The following is a 14,255-nucleotide window of genomic DNA, read 5'->3' on the forward strand; positions in this document are numbered from 1 at the left end:
TCCTGCGGGCTGAGCAGCCCCAGCTCCCTCAGCGCTCCTGGCAGGGCAGGAACGTTCAGGATTGCCCGGGGCTGGCTGCAGGGGGCCGGGCAGGAGAACTCAGCATCCGCGGGGTTTGGGGAGAGCGGGCGTGGGGAGGCTGGGGGGCAGGCAGGGGCAGGCTGGGGGCGCAGGGCCAGCCCTGCCCGTGTGGCAGTGTCCCTCTGGTGTGGCAGTGTGTCACTGGTGTGGCAGTGTCCTGCTTGGTGTGCCAGTGTCCCTCTGGTGTGGCAGTGTCCTGCTCCTGTGACAGTGTCCCGCTGGTGTGGCATTGTCCCGCTCGTGTGGCAGTGTCCTGGCGCTGTGACAGTGTCCCTCTCGTGTGACAGTGTCCTGCTCGTGTGCCAGCGCTCTCTGTGCTGCCCCTCAGGCCCTCCCGGCTGTCCGGAGCGGGGGTCCCCATGCGGGGTGCGGGGCCGAGCCCACCGGGGGCGGGATGTGGAGTGCGGGGTGCAGGTGCGGGATGCGGGATTCGGGGTGCGGGGTGCGGGGTGCGGGGTCGGGTCGGGGTGCGGGTTCGGGGTGCGGGTGGGGGTTAGGGTCGGGGTGCGGGGTGCGGGTGCAGGTGCGGAGTGCGGGTGCGGGATGCGGGCTGCGGGTGCAGGTCGGGATTCGGGGTGCAGTGCGGGGTGCGGGTGCGGAGTGCGAGGTGCTGGGTGCAGGTGCGGGGGGCGCGATGCGGGTGCGGGGTGCTGGGGCAGGTCGGGTGCGGGTCGGGGTGTCGGATGCGGTTGCGGGGTGCGGGGGCGGGTCGGGGTGCGGGATGCGGGATGCGGTGCCGAGCCCACCGGGGGCGGGTCGGGGTGCAGGTGCGGGGTGCGGGTCGCGGTGCGGGATTCGCGGTGCGGGATGCGGAGTGCGGGAAGTGGGTCGGGGCGCGGGGGCGGGTCGGGGTGCGGGTTGCGGGATGCGATGTGCGGGGTGGGGTGCGGGGTGCGGGGGCGGGCCGGGGGGCGGCTCCCGGGGGCGGGCTCCCGCCGCTGTCATTGAGGAGCCGCCCGGGCCCCGCTGGCGCGGCAGCGCTGCGCTCCCGGCCGCAGGTAACGGGGACCGCTCGGGATGGGCGAGGGGCTTCTCCGGAGCCGGTTGCGGGGGCTGCCGGTGCCGCCGCTGCCCCGCTCCCACCGCATTTCTCCCGCTCGGGGCCGCGGGTTCCGTGCCCTTCTCGCGGGCTGGGGTGATGATTTAGCGGTTTCCGTCCGATCTTGCCCCAAACCAGCCGTGCGCTGGTTTTGTTGTCGGAGCGAGGAAGCCGCACACGTGCGCCCCGCTCCCGCTGACAACAAAATCCGCGAGCAAAAACCCTCCCCGCGGCTCTCCGCTGATGAGTTCACGGCCAGGGAGCTCGGCTTCCTAACCAGACGGGGGAAAATATCGTGGGAGAAGTTTCGCCTGGGCTGGGGGAGCAGGGGGGCAGAGCGACTTCGCCGTGCGGAAGTCCGGGGTGCCGCCGGGGCGCGGAGCCCCGCAGGCGGTGCGCGCTCCCCGGCGGGGTCGGGGGCTTGTGCCGCCGCCCAGGGCAGGTTTGCTCCTCTGTGCGCGCTCTCACGGCTCTCCGGGCTCTGGGATCTGCCCTGCCGGCTCCTCCCGGGTCACCTGCCCGGGCGCGCTTGGGGCTCCGCACCTGCCGAGCGCCGTGCGCTTCACCTGACGGGCTCCCGGCTCCGGGTGGCTCCTGTTGCTGTTTGCTCCAGCCCGAAGTTTCTCCTTCCAGGCGGGTGCGGGTGCCGCTGGAGGTGCCAGTGGGATGTGTGAGATGGGTCTGAGTGGTGTGAGGGGGCAGTGAAACGGGAAGCATTAGCTCTCCATTAGGCGTGGAGCTCCGCTCCAGAGGAGCAGAGCCGCTGGCCCAGGAGACTCTGCCGCTTCAGGGGCGGAAATGGCAATCATGCAGGATGGGAAGCCCTCAGTGAGCCATTTCCTTCGCTTCATCCCTTTCTGTGACTCTGTTCCTGCTCCCGTGCGGGGTTCTCTCGGCAGGGCAGAGAGACAGATGCTGGGAGAGCTGTTGTACCACCTGAGAAAGATCCAGGCTGGAAAAGACAGGGGCTCTGCGAGTCTGCAGGCAGCATTTCATCCTCCCTGCTCCAACTCCAGCCGACACTGGCTGGAGAGGCTCTTGCCTCCTTTCCCCCATCTGTCAATCGACCCGGCCAGGCCAAAGAGGGGCTGGGGCCACTCTGGGTGGCAAGGCCAAGGCAAGAGAGTGACAGCAGGGGCATGGCACAGCCTCTGCCCTGCCCGTGGCCTCCCTGCCTGCCCGGTTCAGCCGCCAGGAGCAGGCAGATGGCACAGCTTTCCACGTGTGCTGCTGGGCAATCTGTCCTGCGTTTCACTCCCATCAGGTTTGGTGAATTACCCTCTGGATTCCTGCTGAGCACTCGGCTGTCGGGCAGGTGTTCAGGGCTCTGGGCTCTGTCTCTTTGTGGAAAGCCTGTGTTTCCAGAGCTGGGGAGAAGCTCTGGGCTCCTCTGACGTGCCTCTGCGTGTGGCATGGCATTCCCGAATCGACATTTCCTAAGTGCAGGCGTGCTCCCTTTTGTCCTGCTCTTCCTTTCCTGACATCTGCCCCAGGGCCACGCCACGGCTGCTTCCCAGCTCATGCCCAGGTCTCCTCAGCTGGCAGATGTGGAGGAGCTGCTCTGAGCTCGAGTTTTTCCTCTCTGGAGAGTCCCAGGAGGGCCCTGGGGATACTCCAGGGTGCTGAGCTCCACAGGCACTCTGGTTCCAGACCTGCAGCATCAGGAGATCAGTGACAGGACGTGGAGCTCTGCACAGAGCCCTTTTTGGGCTGGTGTGGCTCTTGTGCTGGCATTTTCAGGGGCTGAGCTGCTGGGCTGTGGCGCTGTGGGCGCAGGGTTTGGGCAGGAGGGTCCATCCACGAGCCGCAGGCAGCTCTGCTCCTCACCCAGGAGCTGTGGGCTGGGGAGCGGGGGGAAAGGAGGAAAGCTTCCCTGTGTGCTGGCAGCTCCTGTCCAGGGAGATGGAGCCAGAGTGGGGACAGTCTTCGCTCACTTCCACGCCAGTCTATTTTTAGGAGTGAGAGCTACTCAAGAGGGAAGTATTGATTTTCCTCCTTTCCACCTTGAACGTTCCGTGGATCGCTTCCTGCAGTTTGTGTGAGCCATTCCTGCTTCTCCCCTCGCGCCCCAGCCCGGCCAGGACGTGTGGCCTCTGCTGAAAAGGCTTTTGTTTGGCGCCTGAAGCCCCTGCATGCCCAGAAATTCCATCTTTGAGACCCCATTCTGCTCCCTGGGGGCCGGAGTGTGTCGCTGTGAAACCTCAGCAGAGTCAGATGAGAGAGGAGAGAGGGGATGTGCAGGTGCAGCATCTCTCCTGCCTTCTCCTGGCCTTGATTCTCCTGCTGGCTGGTCTTGATTTGCAGCAGCTGGATGGAGCATAGGGGTAGCTGCAGGTTCTTTTTGGTGGTTGAGGTTTTTTGTTTTGCTTCGTGATATTGTTTTTTATTATTATAGGGTTTGTTTGTTTGTTTGGGGTTTTTTGTTTTATTTTGGGGTTTTTTGTTAGTTTTTTTGGGGTATTTTTTGTTTTGTTTTGTTTTTTTGGTGGTTTTTTTTGGTTCTTTGTTTTTTTGGGGGTGTCTTTTGTTTTGTTTTTTGGTGTTTTTTGGGTTTTTTTTGGTTTTTGGGGGTGGTTTTTATTTTGTTTTTTTTGGTTTTTTGTTGGGTTTTTGGGGGTGTCTTTTGTTTTGTTTTGGTTTTTGTTGGTTTTTTGGTGGTTTTTGGGGGTGTTTTTTGTTTTGTTTTTTGTTTGGTTTTTTTTGGTTCTTTGTTGGTTTTTTTTGAGGGTGTTTTTTGTTTTGTTTTTTTTTGTTTCTTTGGCTTGGTTTGGTTTGGTTTTTTTGCTATTTTCCTGGTACCATTTGTTTACAGGCAAAAATCTGACTCTCGAGTAGTATTAAAAAGCAACAGTGCTTTTAAATTCATTTTTTTCCCCCCGGGGGCCGTGGTGCTGGTGTGTGCTCTTAGCCTGGTGTCACACAGGAGCAGTGAACATCCCAGGTTTCTGGCACAGCACGGGACCTCGGTGCCATTGATGAGGCCTGGCAGTGTCACTCGGTGTCACACGGTGTCACGCAGGGCTGGGGGGTGTTTCCTGTTTGCCTGCACCCCGGGCGAGCCCCCATGAGGGCAGCTCATCTCCTCACAAGCCAGGCAGAGGTCACAGGCTTGTGGGACAGCGTGGCCACGCCGCTGGGGCTTTACTCTCTTCTCTTTTTATTTTTCTTTTTATTTTTTTTATTTACTCTCTTCTCTTTTAATTTTCTTCCCGCAATCATTTCGCAGTAATTTGCGATAATTCTGCACACGCAAAATTCCTTTTTTTTAGGAATTTTTTAGGACTTGGGGTGCTGGAAGGGGCTCTGAGGTCGCCCCAAAGCCTTCCTTCCTCCAGCCTGACAAGTTCCAGCTCTCCCAGCCTCTCCTCACAGCAGAGGTTTGATCCTGCTGATCACACAGGATGCCTCCTCTGGCCTGGCTGCAGCAGCTCCCCATCCTTCCTGGGGGTTTCTGGGGGCCAGCTCTCACCCCCCAGCACCCCAAGTCCTTCTCCCAGGGCTGCTCTGGGGCCGTTCCTGCCTCAGGCAGAGCCCGCCCAGCTCCCTGCTGGTGGCAAGCACCACGAGCAGTGCTGCCACGTGTCGGGACTCACCCCCGGACTGGGGTGACCCCCAAAGGTGGAAAAGTCTCTGCTCCAACCCGTGCCTGCAAAGAAAGGCTCAGTAGTCTTCAGTCATCCGGTCTCAATTTTTTTTTTTTAATACTTTTTATTTTACTCAAATTAATTTTACTCAGATTTATTTTACTCAAATATTCTAAGTTATCTAAAAGATTCTCCTCCTGAGCTGCTGTGGCCCGTTCAGCAGGTCAGACAGAGGCACACTGCCCTCCCAGGGGCTGCTGCCATCTTTTATATCACACATTACCTGTTACATGTTTATTCTTTTCCCCAATGCCTGCTATCTATATTGAATGGTGACTGTCTACTCCAAACCAATCTGTGAGTGCCAACAGCACCAAAGACATGGAGGCTGGGAAGGAGAAAGAAGGAGCACAGGGCACACCCAAATCCCTCCATCTTAGAACCCCTGACCCCCATGGACAAATTTCAGACCCCCCTGTACAGCACTCAGAAATCCTTCCTTTCACTTCAAAACTACTTCTACTACAACACCTAAACTTTTGTGACTTCTTGTTCTTCCTGCAAGGTTGGTAAATTGTCCCACGGGTCAGATTCAAAGCCACAGGGGTCTCTGGCTGCATGCCAGGGTCTCAGGTGCTTCTGACCCGGGCCTGGAACATCCGAGAATGTCTGAGGGACGTTCTGGGCTCCGGCAGCCGCGAGCATCCGGAGTTTTACAGCAGCTCGTGGCAGCACCTGAGCGGGCGTTTCTCTGCCGGTGGCTGCAGCAGAGCTGCTGCTCCTGCTGGCCGACAGCACCTTGGAACAAATATGTCACGTCAAACACACCGGGAAAACTCTGGCCCATCGAAAAATTCCAGTTTGATGCATTAGGACTTTCCATGAAAGGTTGGACAGCTGTGCCTTGGAAGCAGGTTTGGTGTTTTTCCTTGCTGGGCACATCCTGGCTCTGGTGTGGGCCCTGTCCTTCAGCTCTGCTTCGCTCCTGACGACCTGGGGACACCTGTACCGTTTTTGCCTGGGGTTTTGAGCTGATCTGATGAGCTCTCAACACCCCAACACTACACCCCAGAATAGCTCAGCATTCCTTGGGAGGCATAAAAGGAGCAGGAGGCTGATGTGACAGCGTCAGGAACAAAAAAGGTTTAATAAAGGCAAAATAACAAACTCAAAGCGACCCAGGTGCCACAGGCTTGTGCTCCTGGTAAAGACACCTCACAAAAGCAATTTGGTTTCTTTGTTCTGTGCTTTTCTACTCAATGGCCCAGGCGGGACCTTTTGGCTCATGGCCAATGAGCTGTCCCCAAACTTGAGGTGAAGCCCCAAGGTCCTATCAGTGATTTTCTACCTGATCACCGGGAGAAAGTTCTGGGCTCTTTCCTTTTTGGGGGACAGAGGACGGTTCTGTCCCTCTGTCCATAGGGGCACATTCCTACAGAGACCCACCCGGGGCTCCTTGCAGACACTGAGCTGTGCCTCTCCAGAAGGGTCGGGTGGCCACGAAAATCCCCGCGGAGCCACGGCTCCCCGTGGCCGAGCTGGAGGAGCTCTGCGTGGCAGGATCCCAGCTCAGGCTGCTCCGAAACAGCTGCACAAGGGCAGCTGGGACATCCCAGCCTGGGGACACGTGGCCCCTGGGTGGCCCTGGGTGGCCCTGTCCTGCTCTGTGTGCCCCGAGGACGCCGTGGGGACAGCTGCTCCTGGTGCTGTGTGTTGTGTGAGGGAAATACCTGCCCAAACCTGCTGCTCGGCCCAAACACTGCAGGTTCCTGCAAGGACAGCTCCTTTTCTTTCCTTGCTGTTCCACCTGGGGGTTTTAGATGTTTGTGTTCTTCCCTCAGACCTTTCCTCCTTGTCCTACGGGTTCAGAGACTTTCTCTGGGAATTCTCTCTGGTGAAAGCCAGGTAGAAAATCTGCCCTTCCTGCAGAGTGAAGGGCAAGGGGTGAGGGGCTGCAGCTGCTCGTGGAGGTGGTGAGGAGGCACCTGAGGAGGGTCAGGGTGCAGCAATCCCATTTTCTCTGCTCAGGGGCCACATCTGCCATTCCCCAGCTCTGATTTCAGGTAGCACAGCTGGATCACAGGGTCCCCATTTTCTCTGGGAATGGGTCACATCTGCCATTCCCCAGCTCTGATTTCAGGTAGCACAGCTGGATTACAGGGTCCCCATTTTCTCTGTTCAGGGATCACATCTCCCATCCTATCAGCTCTGATTTCAGGTGGCACAGCTGGCTGAGAGTGTCCCCATTTCTCTGCTCAGGGATCACATCTCCCATTCCCCAGCTCTGATTTCAGGTGGCACAGTGGGTCACAGGGTCCCCTCTGTGGCCTCTCAGGGGCCGTGTGGCAGGAGGAGCAGGTTGAATTGTGCTTTATTGAAGTGCCCAGAGCCGGAGCTGCTGCGGGGCTGAATTTGCTCCGCGCTCTGCCCGCGGCTGGAGAGGCAGGCAGCACTGCAGGCTGGAGTGGCTCCCTGTGAGGAGCTCACCAGCAAATGCGAGTCCTGCCCTCCCTCCTCAGTTAGAAAGCGTGAGCTGGGGCAGTTCTAAGGCCCGGGAAGGTGCTGAGTGGAGTTTTTGTTGAGTTTTTGTGGAGTTTTTGTTGAGGCGCGTTTTTCTGTTCCTCATTTCTGGGTTTCCAGCCGTCTCTGCTGTTCACAGGTTCAGCTCCTGACGTTTCTGTTGCAGGGGCATTTCTGCCCTGGGCCGGCTGTCGCGGTGTGGCAGAGCATGTCCCTGAGGCACAGAACACCCAGCCCCAGCAGAGGACACGGGGGACGAGGCCAGGACGTGCGGAGCTGCCGGGCTGCTCAGAGGGCGCGCCGTGAGAGGTGGATGCAGCGCTTTGGGGCTTGAAACAGCAGGAGCTGGCACTCCTCGCGGCTTCCGGCAGATACAGGCACAATTTGTTTCCTTTTCTGCTGGCTCTGTCACAGCCCGCAGTGGTTCCCAGGGTTAGAGCTCGGAGGGTTGGCAGTTACCACTGATGGCTGCACTCACAGGGTCAAAACAATTCCTGGTTGGGCTGAGGGCTCTGCCAGGCTCATTTTGGGGGTGGGAAGCTCACCCACACCTCCAAAAGAAGCCCACGGAGCCATGAAATCCTTGGGAAAGGAATGCAGACACCGCTGTCTGCCGTGGAGGGGTAACGCCGTGTGACCGTGACACGGGTGACACTGAGCAGGGGAGGCTGGGTGGGCACGGGGGTGTCTCGAGTGTCACAAGAGGTGTCACCCTCTGTCAGAGCTCTGCTCTTCACGAGGCGCCAGCTGATAAGTATTTAATGCCATTTAACGCCTTTTAATATAATTTAATATCATTTAATATCATTTAATAGGTCGTGAGTTAGTGTTGGTAGAGCTGAAAGCTGCCCAGAAGAGCTCCCCAGTCACTGTCATTCTGTTCTCCTGTGGTTTCTGTCGCCTCCAGGTAAATGGGAGATTTGGAGACTAGCTTAATCCATGCACGAAAAGCATGTAGAATAGAGCAAATGGTAGCAAAGTGGCTCCACCGCTCCCGGGACAGCACGCCCAGGTGAGTGGGGTTTCTGTGGAGGCAGCGCCAGGGGCTGGCACAGCCTGCTCGTCCCGCTCAGCGTTTCTGTGTTCCCGGGAAAAACGCACACGCAGAGAGCGAGGAGAGCGTTTGTGAGCAGCCCCCCTGGCTCCCGGGTGCTGCTGCCTGGCCCTGCCCTGGTTCTGTGAGGAGGAAACAGGGCAGTGCTGCGTGTGGCACCCACTCTGCTCGGGGCCGGGCTCGTGCTCCTCTCTCTGGAGCCACGGCTCTGAGCGGGGTGCGCCACCAGGGATCCTGGTGCCCGGCTGCTGCCCTTCCCTGAGGCCTGAGAGATGGCCTTAGGGCAGAGTGGACACCGAGTGGACACAGAGAGGCCATCCGTGGGCTGAGTGGACCCCAGCTATAACGTTTTTCCTGGGGTTTTGAGCTGATCTGATGAGCTCTCAACACCCAAACCCCAGAATAGCTCAGCATTCTCTGGAAGGCATAAAAGGAGCAGGAGGCTGATGTGACAGAGTCAGGAACAAAAAAGGTTTAATAAAGGCAAAATAACAAACTCAAAGCGATCCAGGTGCCACAGGCTTGTGCTCCTGGTAAAGACACCTCACAAAAGCGATTTGGTTTCTTTGTTCTGTGCTTTTCTACTCAATGGCCCAGGCGGGACCTTTTGGCTCATGGCCAATGAGCTGTCCCCAAACTTGAGGTGAAGCCCCAAGGTCCTATCAGTGATTTTCTACCTGATCACTGGGAGAAAGTTCTGGGCTCTTTCCTATTTGGGGGACAGAGGAAGGTTCTGTCCCTCTGTCCATAGGGGCACATTCCTGCACCCAGCAGAGCCCGGAGCTGTGCGTTCCCGAGCTGCCTGGCCGGGTGGAGCTGCTGCTGCTCCCCGGGTGGAGGTCATGCCTTGTGCTGGGCTTCTCCTCCTGCGTCCCACCGGGCTGGGGTGGCTGGGGCGCCGTGCTCACAGCCAGCCTGGCGTCCCCAGCCTCCTGCAGGGCTGCTGGCTGCAGCCCCTGGGCAGCCGGGGAAGGGGTGGGTAATTTTCACGGGCTGTGCGTGGTCGTGCCGTGTTTAACTGTCTGTTCTGTGCCCCAGGAGCAGCGTGGCAGCGATGGACAGTGCGGGGGACGGCGCGGCCCAGCCGCCCAGCCGGGCCAAGGTGACAGTCACGGTGTACAAGGACCTGGTGCTGCAGCACTACGGCTTTGAGATCTGCCCCAGCCTGCCCCTGACCATCGCCTCCGTCACGGCAGGTGAGCCTCGGCCAGCCAGCAGGACATCCTGCCGGCAGGGGCTGTGGTTCCCGGCGTGCCTGGGGGGTGTGGGAGCCCTGAGCACGCCCCGGGCTCCCGTGGCATGCAGAGTGCCGGGACGTGTCCCAGAGCCTGGAGCCAGTGTCCCCGCGGGTCCCTCACCTGAGCTCGCTCACTGCTGACCTTCCTGCTGCAGGGAGCTGCTCTAAGCGGAGTTCTTCCTGGTGTTGTGTCTGAAATGCAGAGGAAGAATTTAATGTTAGAGAATTTCATCTTATTCTGCTGTGGCCATGGTGATTGAGCAGACACTGGGCTTTCAGCCCTGTGACAGGGGGTGTGCTGCTGGGTGCAGGCAGGGCTGGAATCGAGCAGATCAGCTCCTCTAGCCATAGAAGGGATGGGTGCAACTCAAAAACTGATTCTGTTTTTTTGGGGTTTTTTTTAAGGTTTTTTGGGGGGTTTTTTGTTTGTTTGTTTGTTTTTGGGGGTTTTTTTTGTTTGTTTGGGGTTTTTTTTTTGGTTTTTTTTTTAATGGGTGCACAAAACCACGTGGTTTTCACCTGTTGGTGTGAGTCTGGCAGCCCTGTGCTTGGGGGCTGGCTGGGGCGAGGGGACAGGCAGGTCCTGGAGGGCTCTCCATGGGCAGAGGGAGCTCAGGTGGGCGGCAAGGACACAGGCAGGTGGCATCAGATTTTCAAACCCTTTTATTTTGCCAGCCAGGTGTGGTTGCTGAGGGGAGCAGGCGCTGGCAGGGAGGGGGAGTGGGGACACCCACTCGCTCCGGGTGTCCCGGGACATCCCTGGTGCCGGTGTGGCACCTGGGGACACCAGTGACAGCCGGGCCGGGCGGTGCGGGGTAAATGGGTGGTGGTGATGGTCCCGGAGGGGTTTTGCCCCGGGCGGGAGGGTTTTTTTGGCGGTGCCTCACACCGGTCCGGTCCGCAGGGAGCACGGCTGACGGCAAGCTGCAGCCGGGGGACCAGCTGCTCGCCATCAACTCCAGCGCGGTGGACAGCCTGTCGGTGGAGCGGGCAGCCAGCCTCATCAGGTGCGTCACACGCGTCCCCGGGGCACGGGGGATGCGGTGCCAGCCCGGGCTGACCCCGTGTCCCTTTGCAGGGACGCCGGCGACGAGCTGCTGCTGACCGTCCTGCGCTGCGCGGCCGTGAGTGCCCCTTCCCCGGCTCCCCTCGGCGCGGGACGAGTGGCTGGGCTGGCGAGGGGGCTGGGAGGGGCACTGAGGCGCCCTGAGCATCCTCTGCTGTCGCAGCCAGCCCTGGGGAGGGTGGGCAGCGGCTCTTCACAGCCCCCTGTGCGGGGCCAGGCTGGCACGGGTGGCACGGGTGGCACTGGTGGCACGGGGTGCGGGGACAGGCTCTGCTCCGTGCGCCCTGCCGGGCTCCGGGACCTCCTTGCTTGGGGCTCCTCCCAAATCCCCGTTCCGTGTCCCCACCTGGCGTCCCCAGGGCAGGGTGGGGCTGTGGCAGGAGGAAGGGGCACTTGCGACAGGTGAAGGCGTGGCTCTGCCTGGGACCCATCTGGGGGGACGCCGAGGGGCTCTGCTGCTGCGCTCGGGGCCATCGTGCCTCTCAGGGAGTTTGTGCCCTGTTCCTGAACGCACCTGAGGGACCCTGCCACGGTGACAGCCAGGTCGTGTGGCAGCGGTGCCGTGCGGTTGTGGTTCTTGCAGGGCAGCCAGGACGAGGGGAGAGAGGAGAATCCTGACTCTGTGTTTCAGAAGGCTGATTTATTATGTTATGATATATATTATATTAAAATGCTATATTAAAACTATACTAGAGGAGCAGAGAGAAAGGATCCATCAGAAGGCTGGACAGGAACAGAAAGGAATGAATAACAAAGGCTGTGACTGAGCAGAGTCTGAGCCAGCTGCATCCTTGATTGGCCATTAATTAGAAACACCTCCATGGACCAGCCCCAGATGCAGCTGCTGCACCCCACAGCAGCAGGGAGTTCTTGGTTACATTTCATTCCTGATGTTTTCCAGCTTCTCAGGAGAAGAGAATCCTGGCAAAGGATTGTCATAAATGTGTCGTGATGACAGGTGGTCACCTCCTTGGTGACCGTGGGTGGTTTGCAGCCCCAGCAGAGCGGGCAGGGCTCTGTCCATCCCTGCCAGGCTCTCCTGTGCTGGGTTAGGAGCAGCCGGGTGCAATCCAGCTGCTGGCAGCTCCCCAGCTGTTCTGAGGGGTCCCGGTGCGGGGCACACCTGAGCACAGCACCTGGCTGCCGTGCAGTGGCACTGGCAGAGTGACACTGCACACACCGTCCCCTCTCCGGGCAGCCAGGGCTGGCTGCAGCCGTGCCCGGGCAGGTGCAAAGGGCCGGGGCAGGGCTGGGAGCGGAGGGGCTCCCCAAAACACCCTCCAGGTGTGTGCGGGGCGAGCAGCCCCGGCACAGGCTCCCCGCCCTCCCCACAGCCTGCCCCGACCTGTAGCCATAATATTTTATAAAAATCCTTTTGCCAGGATTTTCTTCTCCTGAGAAGCTGAAAGGCCTGAGGGACAAAATGTAAACAATGACTGTCTGCTGCTGTGGAGTGCAACAGGTGGATTTGTGATTGGTCTCGTGTAATTGTTTCTAATTAATGACCAATCACAAAGCAGCTGTTCAGACTGTCTGGTCAGACACAAGACTTTGTTATTCACTCTATTCTATTCTCTTCTCCTCTCGCCTTCTGATGATTCCTTTCTCTCTCTTCTTTTAATATAGTTTATAGTTTAGCATTTTTAATATAATATACGTCATAATATAATAAGCCATCCTTCTAAAACGTCAAGTCAGGATTGTTCCTCTCTTCCCGAGTCCCGCGTGCCCGGCAGCCCCGCACCGACCCAGCCGCGCTGTCGTTGCAGGGCGGCCCCAAGTCCTCGTTCCTCACCGAGGAGAAGAGGGCCAGGCTGAAAAGCAACCCCGTCAAGGTGCGGTTTGCCGAGGAGGTGCTGCTGAATGGCCACTCGCAGGTCAGGGCCGCTCGCGTGGGGCGGGGGGCTCCCCGGGCAGCCTCTCCCTGGGGGTGCTGGGGCTGGGGGGGAAGCGCTGGCGCCCGCGGGGTTGTGGTTTTGATGGGCTCGCTCGGAAAATGCCGCGTGTGGTGCTTCTGCCCTCCCTGCAGGGGCTGATCCCGCCGTGGTGAGCCCCGCTGGAGCGTGGGCAGGAGGAATCCCTGTAGGCTGTCCCAGCTAGATGGTGACACAAGCGACAGCCCCCGCTTGTAGCGTTTTGCCCGGGGGGTTTTGAGCTGATCTGATGAGCTCTCAACACCCCAGCGTTACACCCCAGAATCACTCAGCATTCCTTGGGAGGCACAAAAGGAGCAGGAGGCTGATGTGACAGAGTCAGGAACAAAAAAGGTTTAATAAAAGGCAAAATAACAAACTCAAACCGATCTAGGTGCCACAGACTTGTGCTCCTGGTACAAGACACCTCACAAAAGCGACTTGGTTTCTTTGTTCTGTGCTTTTCTACTCAATGGCCCAGGTGGGACCTTTTGGCTCATGGCCAATGAGCTGTCCCCAAACTTGAGGTGAAGCCCCAAGGTCCTATCAGTGATTTTCTACCTGATCACCGGGAGAAAGTTCTGGGCTCTTTGCTTTCTGGGGGACAGAGGAAGGTTCTGTCCCTCTGTCCATAGGGGGCACATTCCTGCACCCGCTCTGCTCCGCTGATCCCCAGCTGCCAGGGAGGCACAGCGCAGAACAAAGCCAGCAGCCACGGATCCTGGGGAAGTTTATTTGATGTTACCCTTCCCCTTGGCTTCTCCAGGACCCCGATCTGGGGCAGACAATGGCTTATATACCAGGGGAGGGTCACGGGGAAGGAGACAGAATTCAGCTAATCAGGAGAGCTAGAGACAGCAAACAAGGCGGGCATTCAAACCTCCACCGATGAACAATCCCAAGGGAAAAGGATGGTTTCAGTGGACTAATGAAGTTTGGAGAAATGCTACACTGACAGGGAAGTTTCTCGAGCAAAGGCAGATTTTAGGGAGAGATTGGCACTTCATGAAAGGAGGAGTAAAGGACGTTCTGGGAAAAGGGCAAGAGGCCAAAGGACAGCACAGGAGCATTCCAAATCAAACAATAATCATACCAACAGGACAAAACACACCACAGCAAGTCCCGGCCCAGAGAGGACAGGTGAGCGGTGCTGCAGGAGCTGGGCTGGCCCCTCCTGGGCGCAGGCACTGCTCAGGGGCTGTGTCACCCGGCCTCGCTGTCGCTGTGGCCGTGCTCTCAGGCCGGCAGGGTGGCAGCTTGCTCTCCATCCCTGCACAGGGTGCCCACAGCTGTGGCTCTGCAGGGCCAGCGGGGTGGCAGCTCCTGGGGGCTGCTGCAGAGCCAGCACAGCTCCTGATGGTGGCCTTTGCAGGGCAGCCAGGACGAGGGGAGAGATGAGAAACTTGACTCCGTGTTGCAGAAGGCTGATTTATTATGTTATAATATATATAACATTAAAAATGCTAAATTAAAACTATGCTAAAAGAACAGAGAGAAAGGAACCATCAGAAGGCTGGACAGGGATAGAATGGAATGAATCAACAAAATGCTGTGACTCCCAGACAGTCTGGACAGCTGGACTGTGACTGGCCATTAATTAGAAACAACCACGAGACCAATCAAGGAAGCACCTGTGGCATCCCAGAGCAGCAGGGAGTTATTGGTTACATTTCTTTCCTGAGGCTCCCCAGCTTCCCAGGAGAAGAAAATCCTGGCAAAAGGATTTTCACAGAATATGTCTGTGACACCTGATGGTGCTAA

The 14,255-nt window shown here is 58.4% G+C and overlaps 1 protein-coding gene across 1 annotated transcript in view; it reads left to right on the plus strand.

The window, feature by feature from the left end:
* The first annotated feature begins 1,029 nt into the window (after positions 1 to 1,029).
* The window catches only part of FRMPD1 (FERM and PDZ domain containing 1), a 32,625-nt gene continuing 19,399 nt past the window's right edge, over positions 1,030 to 14,255 (plus strand). Inside the window, exons 1-7 of the mRNA XM_038125928.1 lie at positions 1,030 to 1,079; positions 7,391 to 7,533; positions 8,132 to 8,236; positions 9,317 to 9,474; positions 10,420 to 10,522; positions 10,594 to 10,639; positions 12,351 to 12,458. Of these exons, the coding sequence (XP_037981856.1) occupies positions 8,136 to 8,236; positions 9,317 to 9,474; positions 10,420 to 10,522; positions 10,594 to 10,639; positions 12,351 to 12,458 (516 nt within the window). The 5' untranslated portion in view covers positions 1,030 to 1,079; positions 7,391 to 7,533; positions 8,132 to 8,135. The remainder of the gene's footprint in view (positions 1,080 to 7,390; positions 7,534 to 8,131; positions 8,237 to 9,316; positions 9,475 to 10,419; positions 10,523 to 10,593; positions 10,640 to 12,350; positions 12,459 to 14,255) is intronic.

The sequence above is a fragment of the Motacilla alba genome, chromosome Z, assembly GCF_015832195.1.
Source record: "Motacilla alba alba isolate MOTALB_02 chromosome Z, Motacilla_alba_V1.0_pri, whole genome shotgun sequence".
Lineage (NCBI taxonomy): Eukaryota > Metazoa > Chordata > Aves > Passeriformes > Motacillidae > Motacilla > Motacilla alba.